At 39.9% G+C, this 23866-nt stretch overlaps 1 protein-coding gene and 1 non-coding gene across 8 annotated transcripts in view; one reads left to right on the plus strand and one right to left on the minus strand.

The window, feature by feature from the left end:
* ZZZ3 (zinc finger ZZ-type containing 3) overlaps positions 1-23866 on the minus strand; it is an 86290-nt gene that overhangs the window by 4449 nt on the left and 57975 nt on the right. For 6 of the 7 annotated variants that reach the window (XM_060202209.1, XM_016193000.2, XM_060202207.1 and 3 more), the window contains 8 exons: positions 22922-23060; positions 19142-19289; positions 18945-19060; positions 18267-18338; positions 16078-16179; positions 15432-15527; positions 11174-11326; positions 6209-6343 (listed from right to left, as the gene is read on the minus strand). In XM_060202209.1, coding sequence (XP_060058192.1) covers positions 6209-6343; positions 11174-11326; positions 15432-15527; positions 16078-16179; positions 18267-18338; positions 18945-19060; positions 19142-19289; positions 22922-23060 — 961 coding nt within the window. The remainder of the gene's footprint in view (positions 1-6208; positions 6344-11173; positions 11327-15431; positions 15528-16077; positions 16180-18266; positions 18339-18944; positions 19061-19141; positions 19290-22921; positions 23061-23866) is intronic. The other variant, XM_060202208.1, reaches the window with a different exon arrangement.
* Positions 13588-13703, plus strand: LOC132541645 (small nucleolar RNA SNORA26). Its single transcript, XR_009552774.1, has one exon. It is a non-coding gene; the product is annotated as a small nucleolar RNA SNORA26 (small nucleolar RNA).

The raw sequence follows: 23866 nt of genomic DNA on the forward strand, positions 1-23866 counted from the left end.
CACCCCGGAAACCAATGATGTGACCTGGCACGACCTGAAGAAACAGATTCAGACTCCAAAGCTCACTCTCTACAGAAAAGCAGAATTCTGGTGACTGACATTCCCCATCGAGACAGACATGCAGCGTTTCATCCCTTGGCATTTTCTTCTGTGGTCAGCTACTTTGGACTGACACCTCCATCGGACTTACTGGTACACGCTGCTGCGTTTCTTAAAGACTAACTTCAGCCAATTGCCTTGAGACTTTATAGACCATGTTCCCTCACCTGCAGGCTCTGTCTCCAGAGGCAGAAAACTCCCCCTCCTTATTAGGTTATGCCCACAGAGTCATGAAGCGCCCCAAGAGGCAAGAGATGCCCACAGAGGCAGGAAACACCCTTTGAGGCAAGAGATGCCCCCAGAGGCATGAAGCACTCCCAGAGGCAAGAAATGCCCTTTCAGGCAAGAAACATTCCCCTTGGCATCACACTGGTTACTGCTGCTCGCCTATTTTGTTTTCCATGTCTTATGCCAGTTCTTTTGAAAACGCCTGTACGATATAGGTTTCTGTTCACCCCACAATCCTGATACTATGACCATTAGTTAAAAAGAAAGGGGGAATTGTTGGTATGCTTCTAAAAACCCCTTCTGCTTCATTTGGTTTAAATCCCCCCTGCTTAACACTGCATTCTATTTACATAACCACTTCATTCTATTTACATAACCTCTGTTAACAAGCACCACCTTCCTTCCAGGGCATTGGTGGTTTAGTGGTAGAATTCTCACCTGCTCCGCCCCCTCTCCTTGTCATACCCTGATTTTCACCAGTCACTTTTCTCTCCACCCTCTCTGCATTGCATCCTGTTCCCACCCTACTGGGCTAGTATATTTATAAGGACAAGATTGTTTGTAGTAGTTAGTTTAACTTAGCTTGGTATAGATTGTGCTGCGTCCTGCATGAATAAAGAGATACTGCCTACAGCTCAACCATGAGTCCCTGGTCGTCTGTTACCCGCCCGTGAAGCCAGCCCGGCGAAAACAGCAAGCACCGAAAGATCAAGAGGAAAAATTAGTGAGGCTAACAGTCACTCCAGAGAACCAGAGGTATGGATATGTAAAATAAAAGTCATAGTTCAGAGTGCATGCTTTGCCGTGTGTGAGGAGCCAAGTTAGAGACTCTGGCACGGCAAGTTTCATGAGTGGTGAAGTGTCATGGTGTCATTGTTTTAGCACCACTCTAGCTCCCTCTCTGTCTGGAATTTCCTTCTTAAACTCTAAGACAGTGAGGAACTTTCCTCATTCTCTATAAAACCCACATTTCTCCAAGCCCTGGAACCTCTGGGGCTTGGCTTTATGCTTCTCTTAAGCCATACTATTTGACAATGCATCTACTGATCTCAACCTAATCAATGCAACCAGTACCACCTCGACACATTTCACTTCAGACTATATCCAGAGATGCCAGGTGTGGAAGGTCAACCCTTCAACTCCAGTACTCTGGTGACACCTTTCCTAGCTCACAGGACTCCTTAAATCCATTTTGGGTGGTGCACTTCCTAACAAAACTATAGAAACTAGATACAGACCAGGGCCCATGAGACAGAGTACATGTATCCATGACTTAGGAGAAAATAGACGCCTTAAAGTAAACGTGCACAATAGTTTGTAGTGACTCAATAAGTGCAGCAAGTAGAAAGACCTGAAGGACAGCATAAAGTACTTAATCAAATAGTTTCTACTTAGACCTAGATACCCTCCTCACCTACTTCTCATTTCACTTCCCTCAATCATTCTAAGTTCAACCATGTCAGATAAAGTAAGGACTACAAAACCTGGATAAAGGCAAGAGACTGGCAAACTTTAAAGATGGCCCTTTTGGTTACTAGCAGCCACCTCATCATCCAGGGCCCTAGTCAGGGAATCCTGGGATTCCCACATAGAAATGATGGGCCTACACACCTAACAGATCCCTCTCTCCACCATCACTGGTCACTTCTATCAGGAATAACATCATAAACCCTCTTGTGGGCCGCTACAGGACCTTGCCCTCAATGTAGAACAACAAGCAGAAAATGCCCCACTCTCCAAAGGGAGGCTGGGTCAACATACTCTGCCACTCCAGGAAGACTGGTCCTGAAATGAGCGCAACCTAGAATGCTCCTAGCTATGACCACAGAATGTGAGCTCAGACCTACAGGGATGCAGAGGTTACAAAGGCTCCTGTGCTAAATATGGGGCCAAGATCAAATCGATGGGGTTTACAGTTAACAATATTTATATAATTTTCCCGTATTTGGGAGCTACTCTCTTCCCTGAACGAGCTTTCTAGTCCCATTGCCAGCTCTGACGCCATCTCACCAGACAATACCTTTAGTCTACCTGCATGCCAGCATTCAGACTCAGGCAAAAATTATTAAAGTCATGAGTCCCTTGGAATATACCTAAATTAGACCTACCAGATTTTTCCAGCATGAAAACCCCAAATCTCATCTGCTATAGTCTAGCCTTTAGGTTCCGGATTATTAAACAATTTGTTCTGCTTTATATCTTGATGCTTTTTCAGCCACCAAGCTGCAAATGCTACCATGATGCCAACCTGACTTCCCTGGGCAGAAGACCTTACCAATGTGTCCTGGAACTCCAACTTTCTAGAGCCCTGCCCCATTAGGGAAAGACAGAAATAGGCTGGGAGTATGGATTGACCTGTCAACATCCATGTCCAGCAGAGAAGCAATTACAGAAGCCAGATTGCCCACCCTCTGCACCCCATAATGACCCTGGGTCCATACTTCCAGAGGGGATGGGATCTACTGGTGGTGGGAACTGTATGGAATTGTACCCCTCTTATCCTACAATCTTGTTAATCATTATTAAATCTTGTTAGTCATTATTAAATCAACTAAACCTTTTTAAACTAAAAATAGCTAAATGAAAGAGTCCACTAGGAAGAGTGGAATTGCTGAAACAGAAATCACCAGTGCCAATAAATAATAAAAATTTCAGTTACTAGTCACAGCATATGTCATTACTTTTATGTATATCACTGTCAGCAGTTTGTGCTCTCATTATTACTTCCTGAAATCCTATCACGTATTGTCAAATCTAACACTGAAAATATTCTCAAATCTGTGAACTTTTTAAATTTTTTTAAAATTTTATTTATTTTCCCTTTTGTTGCCCTTGTTTTTATTGTTGTTATAGTTATTATTGTTGTTATTGACACTGTTGTTGTTAGATAGGACAGAGAGAAATGGAAAGAGGGGAAGACAGAGACGGGGAGAATAAGACAGTCAGTCACCTGCAGACTTGCTTCACCGCCTGTGAAGAACTCCCCTGCAGGTGGGGAGCTGGGGGCTCGAACTGCGATCCTTACGCCGGACCTTGTGCCTCGTGCTGCATGTGCTTAACCCACTGCACTACCGCCCAAGTTTCAAATGTGTGAACTTCTATTTCAACAGTCACCATGGTCCACATTCTCAACTTTCTTCAAAATTTGAATTACGACTCTTATCCACCTCCCTAAATCCAATCTTGGCCTTCTATTTTTTGTACTAAGGACAGAGTGATATTCTTCTTCTTTATTTAATTTTTAATATTAATATAAATAACATGTAAAAATATAATACTGTTTCAAGAATTTAGCTACATCAGAGATTAAGAGAACTAGACAGAGAGTGTTACTTCTCCACTGCCTTCATAAGGGTTAAGTATTTTACTAGTTGCAAGTACTACAGAATGTTCTTTCTGTAATACAAATTTCATGTCACTCTACTTAAAACCCATCAATGATGCTCCTACTTTAGGAGAAATCAATCTTCAAGGCACTTAAATCTTTTCCCCAGTAAGTACTTTCATTCTACTCAACTATTCTACTCCTTAAATTCCTTCTGAGATGAAAACAGAAGAAAAGCAGGAATTGAGCTCATCTTATTTACTGGAGTAAGCTCTAGCACTCAGCAAAATATAAGGGATATGTGGGTATTTCAAGTATCTGTGGAATATTTGAATATTTGTGGAATTCCTACTTGAAGGTGAGAAAATGACTTCTGATCCAAAAACAGAGGCAACAATAAGAGATATTATGGGGAGTTGGGCGGTAGTGAAGCGGTTAGCACACATGGCGCAAAACCTAAGGACCCACATAAGGATCCTGGTTCGAGCCCCCGGCTCCCCACGTACAGGGGAATTGCTTCACAGGTGGTGAAGCAGGTCTGCAGGTGTCTTTCTTTCCCCTTCTCTGGCCCCCCCCATTTCTCTCTGTCCTATCCAACAACATCAATAACAACAGCAACAATAAAAACAAGGGCAACAAAAGGGAAACGATTTAAAAAAAAAAAGAGACATTATGGATGGATGGTTTAAAGAAAATGTGACAGGGGTCCAGGCAGTGGCACACCTGGTTGAGCACACATGTTATAGTGCACAAGGACCCAGGTTCAAGCCCCTGGTCCCCACCTGCAGGCAAAAACCATCACAAGTGGTGAAGCAGGGCTGCAGGTGTCTATTTCCCTCCCTTCTCAATTTCTTCGTCTCTATCCAATAATAAATAAACAAATATTCTGCCATCTGTAAAATGTCATTATGAGAAGCAAAGTAAGGCAGACACAGAAAGACAAATGCTATTTGAACTCACATGCAACTGGTCAAACTCAGAGAAGCAGAGGTAAGTGGCAGTTGATAGAGGCTGTGAGGCAGGAGAAGTGGAGAGGCTGGCCATAGGGTACAAACTTTCAGATAATGGTTAACTCTGTGAGGTAGTTTGTTTAAATCTTAAATTTTTAATACTGTAAGTACATACAACTTTGAGGGCTGGGTGATAGCATAATGGTTCAGCAAAAGACTTTAAGGCCTGAGGCTCTGAGGACCCAGGTTCAATCCCCAGCACCACAAGCCAGAGCTGAGCAGTGATCTAGTCCCAATATCTTACTCTCTGTATCTCTCTCATTAAGATAAAACAAAAATATTTTTTAAAGGGAGTCAGGAGGTGGCGCAGCGGGTTAAGCGCACGTGGTGCAAAGCTCAAGGACCGGCATAAGGATCCTGGTTTGAGCCCCTGGCTCCCCACGTGCAGGGGAGTCGCTTCACAAGTGGTGAAGCAGGTCTGCAGGTGTCTTTCTCTACCCCTCTGTCTTCCCCTCCTCTCTCCGTTTCTCTCTGTCCAATCCAACAACAACAGCAACAATAACCACAACAATGTTAAACAACAAGGGCCACAAAAGAGAAAATAATAATAATAAAAATTTTCAATGTTTTTTAAAATGTAAATATGTACTATTTTTATAAGTCAACTTTATCTCAGTTAAGCTGGGTATGGGGATAGAAATAGCTAGATAAAAACTTGTTTTGTACTTCTCATGTTTTACCTCAATGTATATAGAATAGCTATATACACCTTCTCAGCTGAATCAGAAGCCCTTTGAAATCAGTAACTGGTAAAATATTTAGTGCAACATTGTAATAGCCAAAACCCGGAAGCAACCCAGGTGTCCAGCAACAGAAGAGTGGCTGAGCAAGCTGTGGTCTATATACACAATGGAATACTACTCAGCTATTAAAAATAGTGACTTCACCGTTTTCAACCCATTTTGGATGAAGCTTGAAGAAATGATGTTAATATGGGATGATCTCACTCTCAGGCAGAAGTTGAAAAACAACATCAGAAGAGAACACAAGTAGAAGCTGCACTGGAGTCGGTGTGTTGCACCAAAGTAACAGACTCTGGGGTGGGTGGGGGGAGAATACAGGTCCAAAAAGGATGACAGAGGACCTCGTGGGGATTGTACTGCTATGTGGAAAACTGAGAAATGTTATTCATGTACAAATTTACTGCCGAATATAAAATATTGATCCCCCAATAAAGAAATTAACACACACACACACACACACACAAGTTTTAACAAGAGTTAAATTTCATAATTTTTATCTGTATGTTTGAAAATTCTGTAGTTTAAAACTCTGGAAGTCATCTAAAGTATTGCTTAACATTAAAAATTCAGTGTATAGAGGGTAGGGGGTCGTGCACCGACTTGAGCATGGACCCAGGTTCAAGCCCTCAGTCCCCACCTGTGGGGGGAGGGGGGTCAGTTTCAAGAGTAGTCAAGCACTGTTGCAGTTGTCTCTCACTCTCGCTCCTTATCTTTCCTCTCCCCTGTCAATTTGTCCCTGTCTTATCAAATAAAGTATTTAAAAATTTAAAACCAAGTGTACAGCAATACTAAGTAGAATTTACCTTGAAACCTATGTGTTGTACAAATCCACCTTCAGCTTGCATCTGCTGTAGCTTCTGCTTCTTTAACTTTTTAAACTGTAATAGTTCTTTATATTCAGGTAGATTTCTACACATGACAGGAATACTTTCTTCATCCTATTGAAAAGAATCAATCATAAACTCAATCATTTTTTCATTAAAAAGATATTTTTTACTTTTTAGATATCTTCTGTTTAGGGTCCACAGAAAATGAGTGCTACCATTAGCAATATTTCAAACTAATATTCTTAAAGGGCTTCTTAATGCAATAGTAATACTGACTTGCAGTGTGACCTCATGATAAGTGCCAAGGCAGACTCAATTTGATAGAATCATGGCAATTTAAGAGACTCCTTATAATTTATTGGGTTGTTGGAAAGGCATGACACATTTTTTCATAAAAAACATAAAAGGGGCGGGGGTTCCGGAGGCATGGCTAAGGAGTAGGAGTTTCAGACTGTGTTGCTGATAGGAAGGGAGGGAGAAAGGGAGAAAGGGAGAAAGGGAGGAAGGGAGGAAGGGAGGAAGGGAGGAAGGGAGGAAGGGAGGAAGGAGACAGATCACCTAAAAACTCAACAAAATACAACAACTAGGATTTCTCCAGAAACTTACTAAGCCACAGGCACCAAGTTGCAGATACTAGCACAATTTCATCCTGACTTCTCTGGGCAGATGACCTCACCAATGTGTCCCAGAACCTCACCTCTCCAGAGCCCTAACTCACTAGGGAAAGATAGAAACAGGTTGGGGATATGGATTGACTTGCCAATCCTATGTCCATTGGAGAAGCAATTCTAGAATCTCCAACCTTCTGTACCCCATAAAGAATCTTGGTCCATACTTCCAGTTGGGGTAAATGTTAGGGGAAGATGACCACAGGGCTCTGAACTCCAATTCCATCAGGATCCAAGAGAGAAGAAGAAAAAAGGCCACTCAGAAGTAGTAGGTGTGACTTAGAAAGAAGAGAAGGCAGGACTATAGAAAAAAATGGGCAAATGTATAAAAATAGACAGTTACGGAGACACAGAACTCTGGTGGTGGGAAAGGTGTGGAATTATACCCGTTACCTTATAATTTTGTAAACTGGTATTAAAATCATGACTCTTCCAACAACCCAAAACTTCTCCCCGATCTGCAGGAAGCTGCTTTCCTCCAAACTAACAAATTTGTATGCTTCCTTGGGTAATTATGAAATTTTCTTAGCAACAAGCCAAACACATTCTGCTATGTGCTCCAATGATCAAGGCAGTATATTCCTGTTGCTCAAGTAAATGAACATGAATATTCAGAACAGAAAGTGAAAAAAGATACTAGCAGTAAAAGCTATTTAAACACATGAAGTTGATCAGTAACTGGTTCCTATTTTGCTGATCATTCGTTGTCACCAATGATCCACGGCTTCCTTTTGTTACTTCATGATTGATCCATTGCCATTAATTTATACTAGGTTCCTAAAAGCATCTCTAATTCACTGACTCCATAATCCACTATTTCTAGACAAAACCTGCCCATTTATACTGCTTTCCATGCTATTATTAACTAATATATTTACTTTACATGATAGAAACTGACACAGAAATTAGCTGTTGGAAGCCATATATTTCATTAGTCGCAAAGTGATTTGTATATTATTAGTCTGATGAGTTAACCAACTTCCTACACATTCTACAACCCAAGGCCAAAATCTAGGAGTAATTTTTAACTTTTCATGGCCTTATATCTAGTCCAAGGGTAGAGAATGTTCAGCCTATGAAATTACCTGGTTTGGCCCTGCCTAAGCAAACAGAAGTGGGATTCAAAATTCAATAAATCTGGGAGCTTCTTTCATAGCAACATTAAGTGCTAATTTCTAAACTAGTAAGTTTGTATGGCCCATGAATGGTGTGCTTTATACACATGTTCCCAGAAAAACAGCTCCCATGTCCTTCATCTGATCCAGCAAATCCAGCTATTACTTATAAAATCTCTCTCAAACTGGTCTTTTCATTATTCACTCCATTTTCCATTCCCAATCATTACATATAATCAATCTCTCAATAGTTTCCAGACTATCTACAGTATAAAGACCAAAACCCTCGCTGAACAAAAGATTTTTTTACAATCTTACACTTCACCTACTTTATTTCTGTTATTTATCCATTTCAATTTCTTCTTTTTTTTTTTTTTAAGATCTTATTTATTTATTAATGAGAAAGATAGAAGAAGAGAGAAAGAGCCAGACATCACCCTGGCACATGTGCTACCGGAGACGGAACTCAGGACCTCCTGCTTGAGAGTCCAGAGCTTTATCACACTGCGCCACCTCCCGGACCACCATCTTTCCCTCTTTATCTCTGTCTCTATCTCAAATAGATTTACAGCCTGGAGCTGTAAATCCTCAGCAATGACAAAAATGACTAAATAGATAAATACATACATAAATAAAGGGTAGGATGGTCCAGGAGATGGTGCAGTGGATAAGGCATTGGACTCTCAAGCAGGAGGTCCTGAGCTCAATCCCCGGCAGCACGTGCACTAGAGTAATGTTTGGTTCCTTTTCTCTCTCCTCCTGTTTTTCTCATTTAAAAAAATGTGGAGGCTGGATGGTAGTGCACCGGTTTAAGTGCACATAACGCAAAGCGCAGACCAGCTCAAGGATCCTGAGATCCTGGCTGCCAACCTGCAGGGGAGTCACTTTACAAGCAGTGAGGCAGGCCTGCAGGTGTCTATCTTTCTCTCCTCTCTTTGCCTTCACCTCCTCTCTCCATTTCAATCTGTCCTATCAAACAACTATAGCAACAATAACAATAACAACAATGGGAAATAATGGCTGCCAGGAGCAGTGGATTCTTAGTGGAGGCACGGAGCCCCAGTCCCATTTCAATTTCTATCAACTAAAAATGTGAAATTATAGCTAGAGCCATCCTACCTGATCCTTAACACTAAACATGTAACATTAATAAAGCAATGTGCTTGTGGTCTGGAAGGAGGCGCAGTGAAGAAAGCAAGCATCGGACTCTTAAGCATCAGGGCCTGAGTTCAATCTCTGATAACACATATACCAGAGTAGTAATGTCTGGCTCTTTCTCTCTCCACCTATACTTCTCATTAATAAACAAAATCTTTAAAAAAAATAAAATAAAATAAAACAATGTGCTCTAAATGATCAAAACAATATAGTAATAATTTTTTTAATCAAATTTACTAAATGTGAGTATTTTCAGTTTTTTAATTTACATCTTTTTTGTGGCATCAAAAAGTAAAGTCAGGGCCATGCATTTGTGTAATGCCATTAAGCAGCCTCTCAAGATGAATTTTTTTTACTGTTTATATCAGAGAAGGAAGGGAAGGGGGAGAGAGGGGGAGAGAGAGGAGGGGAGGAAAATGAACGGGAGGGGAGAAGAGTGGATGGGGAGCTTCCCTGGTGCTGTCCAGTGTTCCTGTACAGTGCTAGAACTCAAACCCAGGGTCTCATGTACATCAGGGCATGTGTTCTGCTGGCTGGAGTTTCTCCCCCATAGATACTATAGGCCTAGACCTATAACGGATCCCTCTCTACCATCAGTGGTCACTCCCATCAAGAGTGTCATCATTAGCCCTCTCGTGGGTCTCTCCAGAACCTTACCCTTACTACAGACTAGCGGTGGCTAGGACTGTGCCACTCTCCAAAGGGAGGCTGGGCCACCCTACTCTGCCACTTGAGGAGGACTGGTCCTGATGTGTGCAGCCTAGAATGTTCCTAGCTGTGACCATGGACTGTGAGGTCAAATCGATGCAGTAAAGCAGTTAACTCTTTTTATATACTTTTTCAAGTTTGGGAGCCACTGTCTGTCCTAACGCAGTTTTCAAATTATATTCTCCACTCTTGACACCAACCTCCCAGACAGAATTTCTAGTCCACCTCCATGTTAGCTACCAAGCTCAAGCAAAGATTACTAACGTCCTGGTCTCCCAGGAGCATACCTATAATATACCTCCTAGATTCTTTCCACCCTAAGGTCCCTATTCTTATTAGTTCTACTTCTACTCTTTGCTTCTTGTATATTAAACATGTTGTCCTGCTTTATATCTTACTGCTTATCAGCCATCAGGTTGCAGCTACTACTACAGTTCCTTCCTGACCTCCCTAGGTAGATGACCTCACCAAAATATCCCAGAATGTCAACTCCTCAAAACCCTACCCCACTAGGGAAAGATAGAAACAGGCTGGGGTTATGGATTGACCTGCCCAAGTCCATGTCCAGCAGAGAAGCAATTACAAAAGCCAGAACTCCTTTCTTCTGCAGCCCAAAGAGAGTTTTTGGTCCATCCTCCTAGCCAATAAACAAATAACACCAAGAAACTCAGAGTCTGTTCTAAACCTAATCTAAACCTACTTATCAGCTTATGAATAATAGTGAGCAGAGAGCAGGTTAAATGACACTAAGGAGATGCAAACAATAAAATCCATAATGGAATGGGATTAATTCTACATAACAAATATCCCATGGTTAAAACTCTGAGAGGAAAAAGAAGTAAAAAAGTAAGGGGTGGGGGGAAGGAGTGAGGAGAGAACATCCATTATAATTTGTGACTGGGAAAACTGAATACTGACACAAACTTGTTTAAATCAAGAATTACCTTTTAATAAGCATGATAATGATACTGTGTAATGCCTAGGACTTATTCCAAAATAATTCAGGATGGAGTTGGGGAGGGTAGGATGTATAAATTACAGTAAGAAAAACCACAAACTGATTGCTGCTGAAGTGTAGTGATGGGTGAGTGCAAACAGGTTTATGAAAGTATTTTTTAGTATCATTTATCATCTATATTGCTAAAAGATTGATTTCCTCCAAATAGGTCTTTCTGTTTTAGTGTATGTTTGAAAATTTCTTCATGAAATACAAAATTAAAACAACAAAAAACTTACTAGTCGAGAAGCCAAGTTTCTCTGGAGAGTAGGAATAAACAGTACAGAGAACTTACTGATGCCTCCTCCATAGTAGTGTTCATGTGGCTATGAAAACAGGGTCGGTCATCGTCTTCATCCATATACACAGGTGGTTCATGGGAAGTCATGAAAGTGGAAGGTTTAAAGAGATGCTTATTAAGGGGGTGCTGTCGTCTGCTTGTTGAAGACTAAGTGAGAAAACAAATTTTTAATGGGGACAGTGAAAAATCATGAAAAGAACAAAATGTGTTATTTCCTGTAAGTTTACCTATTAGAAAGGTTTTGTCTTTATGCTTCGTAACATGCTCTTAATGTGGGTGCCGTTTCTACATTATCTAGAGTTTTAAAGCACAACTAGCCTTATGAAAAATGGGGAGTGGGGTGGTGGGTGGTGGGTGGTGGCACACCTAGTTGAGTGCACATGCTACAATGCTCAAGGACCCGGGTTCAAGCATCTGGTCCCCACCTGCAGGGGGAAGCTTCATGGGTGGTGAAGTAGGTTTGCAACTGTCTGTGTCTCTTCCTCTCCATCTCCCTACCCTCTCAATATCTGGCTATCTCTATCAAATAGATAAAGATAGTAAAAATTTTTTAAAAAAAAATGATGGGGGAAAACCTTCAGCGAACAGTATAGGAATCCATATGTTCACCAAGCTTGTATTTGTATTTCAGCATTTACCACATTCTTGGCGTTCAAATGCTAAAGTCACAAACATTTTTCAGAAAGAATGTAGTATTCAAAACCAGATATAAAAGTTATGTAGGGGGTGGGGAGGAGGCCAGGTGGTAACACAGCAAATTAAGCACACATGGTCTGAAGTGCAAGGACTATCTCAAGGATCCTGGTTCGAGCCCTTGGCTCCCCACCTACAGGAGGGTCACTCCACAAGCGGTGAAGTAGGTCTGTAGGTATCTATCTTTCTCTCCCTCTCTCTGTCTTCTCCTCTTTTCTCAATTTCTCTCTGTCCTATCTAACAATAATGGCAGCAATGACAACAATAGCAAATAACAACAACAACAAGGTCAACAAAAATGAGAAAAAAATGGCCTCCAGGAGCAGTGGATTCGTGGTGCAGGTACCAAGCCCCAGCAATAATCCTGGAGGCAAAAAAAGAAAGTCAAGTAGGCATGGGGACAAATAGCATATTGGCTATGCAAAGAGACACTCATGCCTGAGGCTCTGAAGTCCCAGTTCAATCCCTGAACCACCATAAACCAGAGCTGATCAGTGCTCTGGAAAAAAAAAAAAAAAGTATCAAGTAAAAAAGAAGAAGTTTCAGGGGGCCTAGGGTGGAGTACCAGGTTAAATACACATAGTATGAAGTATAAGGACTTATGCGAGGATTCCAGTTCGAGGCCCAAGCTCCCCATCTGCATGTGGGTCACTTCACAAGCAGTGAAACAGGTCTGCAGGTGTCTATCTTTCTCTCTGTATATCATCTATCTATCTATCTATCCATCCATCCATCCATCCATCCATCTATCCTCTCTCAATTTCTCTGTCCTATCCAATAACAAAGTGGAAAAAAAAAAAAGGCCACCAGGAGCAGTGGATTCATAGTGTAGGCACTAATCACCAACGATAACCCTGGAGGCAAAAAAAAAAAAAAAAAAAAAAAAAAACACCTGTGGAAGCTTTTCTTGAATATGAATATCTAAAAATGGTATCTAGCACTGATCCATTGTCCACTGTTAATAAAGCAGTTTTTACTATCTTTAATTAAAAGATAGGGGAAACTAGGAGGTATAGGAAGGTAACATTCTTGTTCAGAATCTTGGAGCAGGGTAACGGTAGAAGCAAGATCACTGACTCAATCTCGATCGCTATTCAAACTGTTTCTCCAGCACAACAGGAAGAATAACTTCATCTGCACAGAGAATCATCACTTCATGTACTTCAAAACTCAAGTGTTCAAACAGGTAGGGCTCCTTCCTTGCCTAATATACAATCCCAGGCTCCAATACTGGTGCCTCACGGGAGGTCTCATGGCACTGGGAGAAGTTCCAGTACTGTGTGTCTCTCCCTACACGTCTAACTGAATGAGAAAGTAGAACTAATCATGTCCGTGGCTAGGTGAGATCACTATAGTCCAACAAAATGCAGTGCAACTAGAATGACAGCACAGCAGTTGTGCACCCATTTTTGGGTGCACAAATTCATGCCTGAATTTTTTCTTCTATTAAAAGACTAGAACAGTTCCTGATGCAGAGCACTAAATAGTAAGAACAGTGGCTAGAAATAATATTACAAGAAAAGGGGGGAAAAAAACTACACCTCAAGAATTATAATGAGGTTTATGTGAATAATAAACATTTGTTGACAACTTAGGAGGTGGCACAATGGCCAGAACTTTGGACTTTTAAAGCATGGAATGGTATGTGCCAGAGTGATATTCTCTCTCTCTCTCTCTCTTTCTCATTAATGAATAACAACAACAACAACAAAAATGTGCCCTTTTAAAGATTGATGCAGTGCTTTAAGAGGCTAACACAGAAAGGCTAAGTCTCCATAAAACCCAGGGAAGAGATTGAAAACTCCTCTTTGGATACTATCTGCAAACAGGTTTAAAAAAAAAATTTTTTTTTAAATAATAAACAGGGAGTCAGGCGGTAGCGCAGCAGGTTGAGTGAGTGCACACGGCGTGAAGTGCAAGGACCATCCTAAGGATCTCTGTTCGAGCCCCTGGCTCCCCACCTGCAGGGGGTCGCTTCACAAGCGGTGAAGCAGATCTGCAGGTGTCTATCTTTCTCTCCCCCTCCTCTCTCCATTTCTCTCTGTCTTATCCAATAATGACATAACAACAACAATAACTACAATAACAATAAAAAACAAGGGCAACAAAAGGGAAAATAAATCAATACAAATTTTAAAAAGCAATAATAATAATAAACAGTGGTCTGGGAAGTAGCACAGTGGATAAGGCATTGGATTCCCAAGCATGAGGTCCTGAGTTCAATTCCTGGCAGCACATGTAACAGGGTGATATCTAGCTCTCTCTCTCTTCCTATCTTGATCATTAATAAACAAGTAAAATCTTTTAAATAATAACAACAATAAAATGCAAAGAGACTCTCATCCCTGAGAGTCCAAAGTCCCAGGTTCAATCCCACGCACCACCATAAGCCAGAGCTGAGCAGTGCTCTGGTAAAAATTATAATGAACATTTTTACTCTTGGGTTTATGCAGCATATCTAAACATGAAATTTGTTTTTACTGAAGAATCAAGTACATGTGTTGCTATTTGCAAGTCTCCATGTTTAAACCCCTATCTCCCGGTGTGTGTGTGTATGTGTACAAGCCAGGAAGAACACTTTATATTTATTTATTCATTTATTTACTTAGTTTTACCACCATGTTTATCGCTGGGGCTGGGAGACAATCTCACCACTGCTGGACAGAAACTGAGAGGGGATGAGGCAATAGAGAAGGAGAAAGACACCTGCAGACCTGCTTCACCACTCATGAAGTACATACACCCCCTGCAGATGGGGAGCAGGGGCTCAAACCCAGGTCCTGTGTATGGTGACGTGAGTGATTAAGCTTAACCAGTGTGCCACCTACCCTCAGGGGAAACACTTTACAAGTGGCAGAGGCCCCAAACTCAATCCCTGGCATCTTGTGTCAGTGATACGATTTTCCCCATCCCCATGTGTGTTAAATTGCTTTTTTTTTTTTTAACCACTCAACCAATAACTCCTGATATAAATTATTTTTTATATATATTTTTATTTATTTATTTATTTATTCCCTTTTGTTGCCCTTGTTGTTTTATTGTTGTAGTTATTATCGATGTCATTGTTGTTGGATAGGACAGAGAGAAATGGAGAGAGAAGACAGAGAGGGGGAGAGAAAGACAGACACCTGCAGACCTGCTTCACCGCCTGTGAAGTGACTCCCCTACAGGTGGGGAGCAGGGGGCTCAAACCGGGATCCTTTCACCAGTCCTTGCGTTTGGCGCCACCTGGGCTTAACCCGCTGTGCTACCGCCCGACTCCCAAATTATTTTTTTTAAATGTAGCTATAGAGGCTGGGTGATGGCGCACCTGGTTGTGCACACTTGTTACAATGCTCAAGGACACAGGTTTGAGCCTCCGGTCCCCACCTGCAGGGGGAAAGCGTTGCAAGTGGTGAAGCAGGGCTGCAGATGTCTCTGTGTCTCTCTCCCTCTATCACACCCTTCCCACTTGATTTCTGGATGTCTCTATCAAATAAAGATAATAAAAAAATAAATAGATAAATAAAAAGTAGCTATGTTCTGATACATACTTGTACATAGCTTACTTTATTCTTACCTTTTTGGAGTATATATATAAGTTTGGTGTTCTGCCAGGGACTGGAATGCCAGCTTTAGTTAGTTTTATGAAATACTTCTGTACTCGGCTGGCAACCTAAAGAAACAAAACAAGCTTTTCAACACAATGACAAGGAACTTAATATTTGTACAGTTTAAAAAAAAGTTAAAATTTTATATGTGCCTCTAACGATTTTAAATTTACCACAAGAGTTAAATTTGCTTGATTCCAAAGCTAAACACATATTTTTAACATGTGAACATTCATAGTATAAAAATACATTGATAGTACCAATGAGAATGTAAAGGAAAAAAGTTAATTATTTTTAGAAAGACAACTGGGAAACACAGTATTGCCAATCTCCTAGCATAATCTAAACAAAAGGACGTAACTGATACACTTAGCACTCAAGAGATACTAAGTCCATTACATTTTTATGCTTTTCTTTTATATATATCACATTATATTTAATATCAAAATGTTTCTCAAATCAACACAGAAATATAAAATGCCAATTTTTTTTAAATGTCAGTAGACTCTAGAACATTCTATAATTAACAATGATTCAGCCTATCTGCTGAAGCCAGCTGCATTTCTCTTCATTCAGAAACTATCAAAAACATTCAACAATCTGGGACTCAATTACCTGCTTAGCTGTCCTATTGCCCAGTTCATCTGCTATTTTTTGCCAGCGTCGAGATTCTACTTCTTCAGGGGGATATTTTAGGAGTAGCTGTTCAAGTTTTTTCTAAACCAAACCAAGACAAAACTTCAATTTTGAAGAAAACTGTTAATGTGAAAACTATGTTTCTGAATACAGACATTCACATTTCATTGTAAACTCTATTACCTCTCTCCCAAACTCTTGTCAGTTAGATTACTTCCTGGTAAAAAAAAAATAAAATAAAAAAATTCAGGAGTCAAGTGGTAGTGCAGCAGGTTAAGCGCAGGTGGCACAAAACACCAAGGACCAGCGTAAGGGTCCCGGGTCAAGACCCCAGCTCCCCACCTGCAGGGGAGTTGTGTGGTGAATCAGGTCTGCAGGTGTCTGTCTCTCTCTCTCTGTCTTCCCTTCTCTCTCCATTTCTCTCTGTCCTATCCAACAACATCACCAATAACAATAACAATAATAACTACAACAATAAAAAACAACAAGGGCAAAAAAGGGAATATTTTTTAAAAATTAAAAAAAAATTGTAGTAAGGAATTAAGAATTCATGGGGGAAATCAGATTAGAAAGAAAGCTATGAAATAATTCATAAAGATTTTCTTCCCAATAGAGCACCAAAAGGGCGGGAGTATAGCATAACGGTTATGCCAAGAGACTCTCATGCCTAAGGCTCCAAAGCTACTGGTTCAACACACCCTCCCCCTCCCCCAAACCCAGAGCTGAGCAGTGCTCTGGTGAAAAGCAACCAACCAACAAATTAAGCACACACCAAAAAATAAGCAAGCATTTTTAGATATTTTACTGATTTTCATTTACTATCTATTTTCTTGCTAGATTATGTTTAAGATTGCTCCTATAGATTTGACAAAAACATACTTAATTTCACTGGATTTAGACAAAAAAAAATTTTTCATTCTTCTCCTTTTTAATATTCTGACTTACTCCTAAGTTCTCCCACAGATGCCAAGCTATTACACTGAATCTGGATTCCTGAAACACAGATTTCTTATACTACAGGGTTAATACCCATAGGGGACAGGTGCCTCAAGTCTCACCACAAATAATCCTAGCTATATGCCAAAATGTAGGCTATGGCCTGTCAACTTCACTACACAATAAAAACAAAAAAATGCTCCTTAAAATACTGCTTTACTTGGGGGATGAGGGGTAGCACAGCGGCTTAAGCGCACGTAGCTCTAAGTGCAAGGGACAGCTAAGGGTCCCAACTCCAGCCCCTGGCTCCCCACCTGCAGGAGGGTCTTTCACAAACTGTGAAAGCAGGTCTGCAAGTGTCTATCTTTCTCTCCCTCTATGTCTTCCCCTCCTCTTTCAATTTCTATCTGTCCTGTCCAACAATGACAATAACAACAATCATAACAAAAAAAATCATTGGGCAAGAAAAGGGAGAAAATGGTCTCCAGGAGCAGTGGCTTTGTAGCGCAGGCACCGAGCCCCAGCGATAACCCTGGAGGCAAAAATAAATAAATAAAAATTTAAAAATAAATAATAATAATAATAAAACACTGCTTTACTTAGCCTGTTTTTCTTCCCTTCCAAAGCTGCATTACAAAAACATATACTTTATATCACCAATGCTACTAACCCTTTCTACTGCCTTTCCTAAACTTGTTTGTTTCTTTAAAAATCATCTCCAAGGGAGTCACTTCACAGGTGGTGAAGGTCTGAGGTGTCTGTCTTTCTCTCCCCGTTTTCCTGTCCTATCTCCATTTCTCTCTGTCCTATCTAACAACAATGACATCAATTACAACAATAATAACTACAACAATAAAACAAGGGCAACAAAAGAGAAAATAAATCAATATTTCAAAAAATCATCTCTAAATAGCATTCATATACTCCCACAATTCAAAATTCCTAGAGTGTACACAAGGGCACACATCATGATCTTAAGTATTGTAATCAACAGTTAAAAGGAATTATATTTAACAAAGCATTTTACTTATAATACTATTTTAAATATTTAATATACACAAGTTAGAAATATCTATTACTAGGAGGAGGGTAGACAGCATAATGGTTATGCAAACAGACCCTCATGCCTGAGACTCCAACGTCCCAGGTTCAAACCACCGATAAGCCAGAACTGAACAGTGTTCTGGTAAAAAAAAAAAGAAAAAAAGAAAAGAAAAAGAAATATCTATTACCTGCTCTTCAACAGTCCATAACTGATTAAATGTTTCTGGCTTGGTATCATCACACAGGCGTCCCCTTATCATCTGCATGTAAAAAAATGCTTTGATCAAAGAGGGAAAAAAATCCAGACTTTTCCTTATTACTGTCACACAAATTGTGGAGTAACTTCAAAACGTTTTAATATACCAGTTTAACATGTACATAATTACTATTTACAAAATGCTTTCACAATTCCTTTATTTCATTTTTTCAATAGTCCTAGAAATTCTGTGATACAGATAACAGCAACTTCCTATCAAAGAAAAGGGAATGTGGAAAATAACATGCCCATAAAGGCTCGACTAATGTTGGCAGTCAGGATTTAAATTTTGGTTGCATTCTCCTACTAGGATACGAAGAGTTTTTTTGGAGTAAGCTTGATTTTTCAGACACTATGCTAGGCATGTCACATGTACTAGTCACTTAGCTCTCACAAGAATTCTACAATATAGGGAATATTAACCATATTTTATACAAAAGGAAACTATAGCTTGGAGACTTCAACATAAACGACATCTAATTTCCACAGCTAGTGGCAGAGTAGGAATTCTGATCCAGATTTTCCTTAAATTCAGAGTTTGTTACCAGGAAAATGCTATTTATTTACTTATTTATTTTTGTCTACAATTCAAATTTCCCAACTTGCTTACCTGAGGACGACTGTTTGAGCCTTCTGGACCATCACTCAAAGGCAACACAGAGTATGACAGGGACTCCCCATCCTTCTTGGAATCTAAGGGACTTTTTGGTCTAGCAGGTAAACCTACTAAAAGCAAGACCACGTTTAGCATTATTAAAGCAAGACTGCAGACTTACATACTTAAATTCTTCTCATTTAATTTCTTACCTTTATCAAAAACTAGCTTTACTCTCCTAGAATGTCTTTTACGATTTTTGAATTCTCTTTCAAAGTTCCCGAGGCTATTGGTATATTGGTCCCATACAATCTCGGGCAATTGGACAACTCGCTGTGGGTATGGAAGTCCTATATCAGCCTGGATGGTGGAGGGGAGATCAGAATGATAATCGAGACTTAGTTGAAGAAACAATGCACTATCACAAATTTTCTTATTACTCTAAATTCAAATCATTATCAACTAGAATTCACTGGGATTCACCATTTGAATCCAATAGGTATTAAAGTTAATACAGTTTGAATACTAAAATGGTAAATATAAGTAATTAACTTATCAAAGCAAAAGTACTATTTTAGATGGAACTCTAAAACTGAACTATATAAACATGGTGTACACATTTCTAAACATGAATAGCAAAGAAAGGTTTTATCTCTAATAAATGTAAAATGTGCTTAACTAAAATGAAATTTATCTCCATGTTCCTGATTTATACATAAAACAATGAATTATTTTCAGTCTATACTTCTAACCAACCTTAAAAAATTACTACAAAGGGAGTCGGGCAGTAGCACAGTGGGTTAAATGCAGGTGACACAAAGCACAAGGACCGGAAGAAGGATCCCGGTTCGAGCCTCCGGCTCCCCACCTGCAGGGGAGTCGCTTCAAAAGCGGTGAAACAGGTCTTCAGGTGTGTCTATCTTTATATTTTAGAGGTCTTTAGACTACTAAAATATATGTAGTCATCAAACTCAGAATGGCACAATTAAGATTTGTGAATTTAACTGCACATAAGTTTCACCTTACAAAAACAAAGAAAAAAAGTTGTGAGCAACTTTGAGATACAGTACATTCCATTTTTGAAACAACAAATAAGGATAGACTGAAGGACTGACAGATGACTAAAATGCTCACAACAGATTAAAGTAGCAGATATATGTTTACAATACTTTCAACTTGGTAATACCAAAGAAAGCTAACCATATATATGAGCTAAAATAACTCACATGCCAACAGTGTAACTAACACGATGAACTCAAAGAAAATAGGCAAATTGTCTACAGCTTGGGAGGTGGCATGCTGAGTAGGTAACTGGACTTGAATTCCCTTCCTCCTCCTTCCCCCCTTCTTGTATTCTTACATTAATAAATGCATTCTTTTTGCTTGTTTAAGAATATATATGAGAACACAGGATACAGGCTCAAGCTTTAACACTGAAATATGCTACAGATGAGCTGCATGCAACTGGCCAATCCAAGCAACTGGCCACAGAGAGAAAGTCTACCTTACATTGTCACACATATATGACCTGGGTTCAAGCCCTGGAATCACATGTGGTGTGCTAAGGCAACAGAGAAAGCTTCAGTGTCATCGTGTTTCCCTTTCCTCTTGTCTCTAATGATAAAGTATGTGCATGGCCCTGGTTCTAGCAAATATAGGAGAGAGAGAGGTAGGATGGTCCGGGAGGTGGCACAGTGGATAAAGGATTGGACGACTCTAAAGCCTAAGGTCCCGAGTTCAATCCCAGGGAGCTCATGTACAAGAATGGTGTCTGATTCTCTTTCTCTCCTCCTATATTTTTATTATTATCTTTATTTATTTATTGGATAGAGACAGCCTGATTGAGAGGTAAGGGGGAGGTAGAGGAAGAGAGAGAGAGACAGACAACTGCAGCCCTGCTCCACCGCTTGTGAAGCCTTCCCCTGCAGGTAGGGACTAGGGGTTTGCACATTGTATCATGTTTGCTCAACCAGGTACACCACCACCCGGCCCCTTTCTCCTCCTATCTTTCTCATTAATAAATAATTAAAATCGTTTAAAAAAGTTTTTTTTTTAAAATAAGGCACAGATATAGAAAGCTATCCAAGGGGACAGGCTGTGGCACACCTGGTTAAGCACATACATTTCAATGTGCAAGGACCCAGCTTCAAGCCTAGTTCCCACCTGCAGGAGGGAAAGCTTCACGAGTGGTGAAGCAGGGCTGCAGGTGCCTCTCTGTCTCTCTTCCTCTCTATCTCTCCGTCCCCATCTCAATTTCTCTCTGTCCCTATCCAATAATAAATAAACAAAAATGTTTTTTAAAAAGAAAGATATCCAAATAATAGAATACATGCAAATAAGTTCTCTCAGTGTCTTTTATACTACATAATACTCATTAAAACACAGGTGATTCACAACAATACTGAAGTTGTCAATACTGCAGAATTTTTTAGTTTTAATCTCCTCATATGATTTGACTAATATTATACCTCCAAAATATATTGAACAAAACCAGTGATTACATGACTCAAAAAACACATATCATAAATACACTTCTAGATTATCCATGATTACATAACCAAAAATATTGTTAAAACCTGCCTTATATTGAAGTGGTTAACTGCTAAACATTAGTATTCTAATTTAAGGAAAACAGAAACAATTTCCACACTAAAAAGAGAGTCACACAGCTGGGGAAGTGGCATAACAGAAAGGGTGTCAGACTACGAAGCATGAGTTTCCAAGTTTAATCCCCAGCACTGCATGTACTACTGCAATACTCTGGTGCATTTTTTCTCTCTCACATTTCTTCTCTATGATTAGTGAATGAATTCCTAAAGAAAACTTTAGAGCCGCACACAACCTTGGTGCTCTGGGTGCGCATGTGAGAGCACTCACTCAGGCTCACTCTCCCCCGCTGTGTCCTCCCTCAGTGGGATGAAAAGGGAAGAGGCCTCCGACCCACAAAAAAAACAAAGTCACAGATTTGGCAATCATAGCTTTATTTATTTTTTTTTTATTATCTTTATTTATTCATTGAATAGAGACAGCCAGAAATTGAGAGGAAGGTGGATAGAGAGAGAGAGACCAGGTGGGGACCGGAGGCTTGATCCCCGATCCTTGTGCATTGTGACATGTGCTCAACCACGTGCATGCCGCCACTTAGCCCACCCCTGCAATCATAACTTTTAAAGATATATAAAATAGCTTTCGCTCTTATAATTATTTTTAATCTCGGTATCTCTGTTCAGAGCTAAGAAAGCAGCTCAAAACTAAAGAAGTTATTAAATTCTGAATTATTGGATAGGTAGAGAGGATAAGCACTCCAAGAAGGGAAAGTAACAGAATAAATAAATAAATAAATAAATAAATAAATAAATAGAAGGCTAGGATTAAGGTGCCAAGTTCCAAAAAAAATGTCCACCTGACACCAGGTAACAGCTAACCTGATAGAGCACACACTTGGCCATGTGAGAGGACTCAGCTCCAGGTCCCCAGCTCCACATGGTAGGACCACCCACACAAAGGGAAAGCTCTGAGAGTGGTGAGATGGTGCTGTGCTATGTCTGTCTCTCTTTCTCCCTCTCTTGTCTCCTATGCTCTATCAAGAAATGGGGAGAAAAGAAAGAAAATAAGGGATAGACAAGAGTCTACCAGAAGTGTTAGAATCAGGCAAGTGCCAGGGCCAGGTGGCAATTCCAGGGAAGAAAAAATGCTGCTGGGGGGGGGGGGGGAGATGCTCAACGGGCAGGCACCAACTCTGTATCCCTGAGGTTCCCAGTTTGACCCCCAGGGCCACATGTATCAGATTAGAGTAGTGTTCTGGTATGTCTTGCTCTGTCTCATGAAACTCTCTCATTTGTAATAAAAAATAAATACCTTACCTTCAGCAGTATAGGTAGTTACAGGAAAAAAAAAAAAAACATTTAAGGAGTACGTTACCATATAAATATAAAAGAATAAGTTATTACTAAGTACACCTCAATAAACCTTACAACGAACTCAATATATACCTTCTTTTGGAGTTTTTCCACAAATCCAATGGGATTTTTTAGTGCTTCTCTCTGGTATCTGCCTAAACTTTCAAGATCCTGGACTGCTTGAGATCGTTGAGCCTCGAGTACAGCAATCGTCTGTAACAGTCTCTGATAACTACAGAGACAAAAGAAAAATATCTCACTAAAATTTTCTAGTAATGATAATAAATAAAAACTGAGTTCAAGCCATGATCTACTATGAAGTCACACATTTTTTAAAGTTACCTGAAAGAGTTTAGTTAAAATATTACTGCGAATAAATGAGGTCTTCCTGAGTTACGAAGTACCTAATCAGAAAATATCAGTTAGAGAAAGCAAAGCCTTATTCCCCTGTGTTTTTTAATTCTTGAACCTGCATAAGTACAGAAAATAAGATATCATGGACTTTTCAACACTTAAGAGTCATTAAGCTGAAAATAAAGATAAAATAAAACCCTAAGATTTCAGCAGCAGAAGGGACCACCAAACTCAGTCCTTGTGCTGTAGTTTGTTGGAAGAATCTGATAAAACTTTCGTGCCTCCAGCATTACGGAATGGTCACATAATTCAGGATTAAATTTAGGGGCTCATGATTCTCATTTATTCTATCATACTCCCTTTTTAAAGGAAGTCTATTTTCTAGTCAACAAGCCTCAATTATTTTTAACACTCGGCATTTAAAGCAAAGAATCTTAAGTATGAAACAATTTTAAGGAAGAAAGAATTTACAGATTATTTTCCACTGCCCTCCCTACTACAAGGGCCCACTTAGCAGTTAATCACAATTTCACCTGTACAAATCTACTGCCAGTCACTATGATGTGTGCACACACATATATCCTCGTTGATTAGAACTGGCTTGTCTTGCCGCCCAGTGTCTAGTTTCATGTATTTTCCACTACAAATGCTAAAAAGTGTTAGCACAAAGCTTGCATATTCAAA

Source organism: Erinaceus europaeus, chromosome 11 (assembly GCF_950295315.1).
Source record: "Erinaceus europaeus chromosome 11, mEriEur2.1, whole genome shotgun sequence".
Lineage (NCBI taxonomy): Eukaryota > Metazoa > Chordata > Mammalia > Eulipotyphla > Erinaceidae > Erinaceus > Erinaceus europaeus.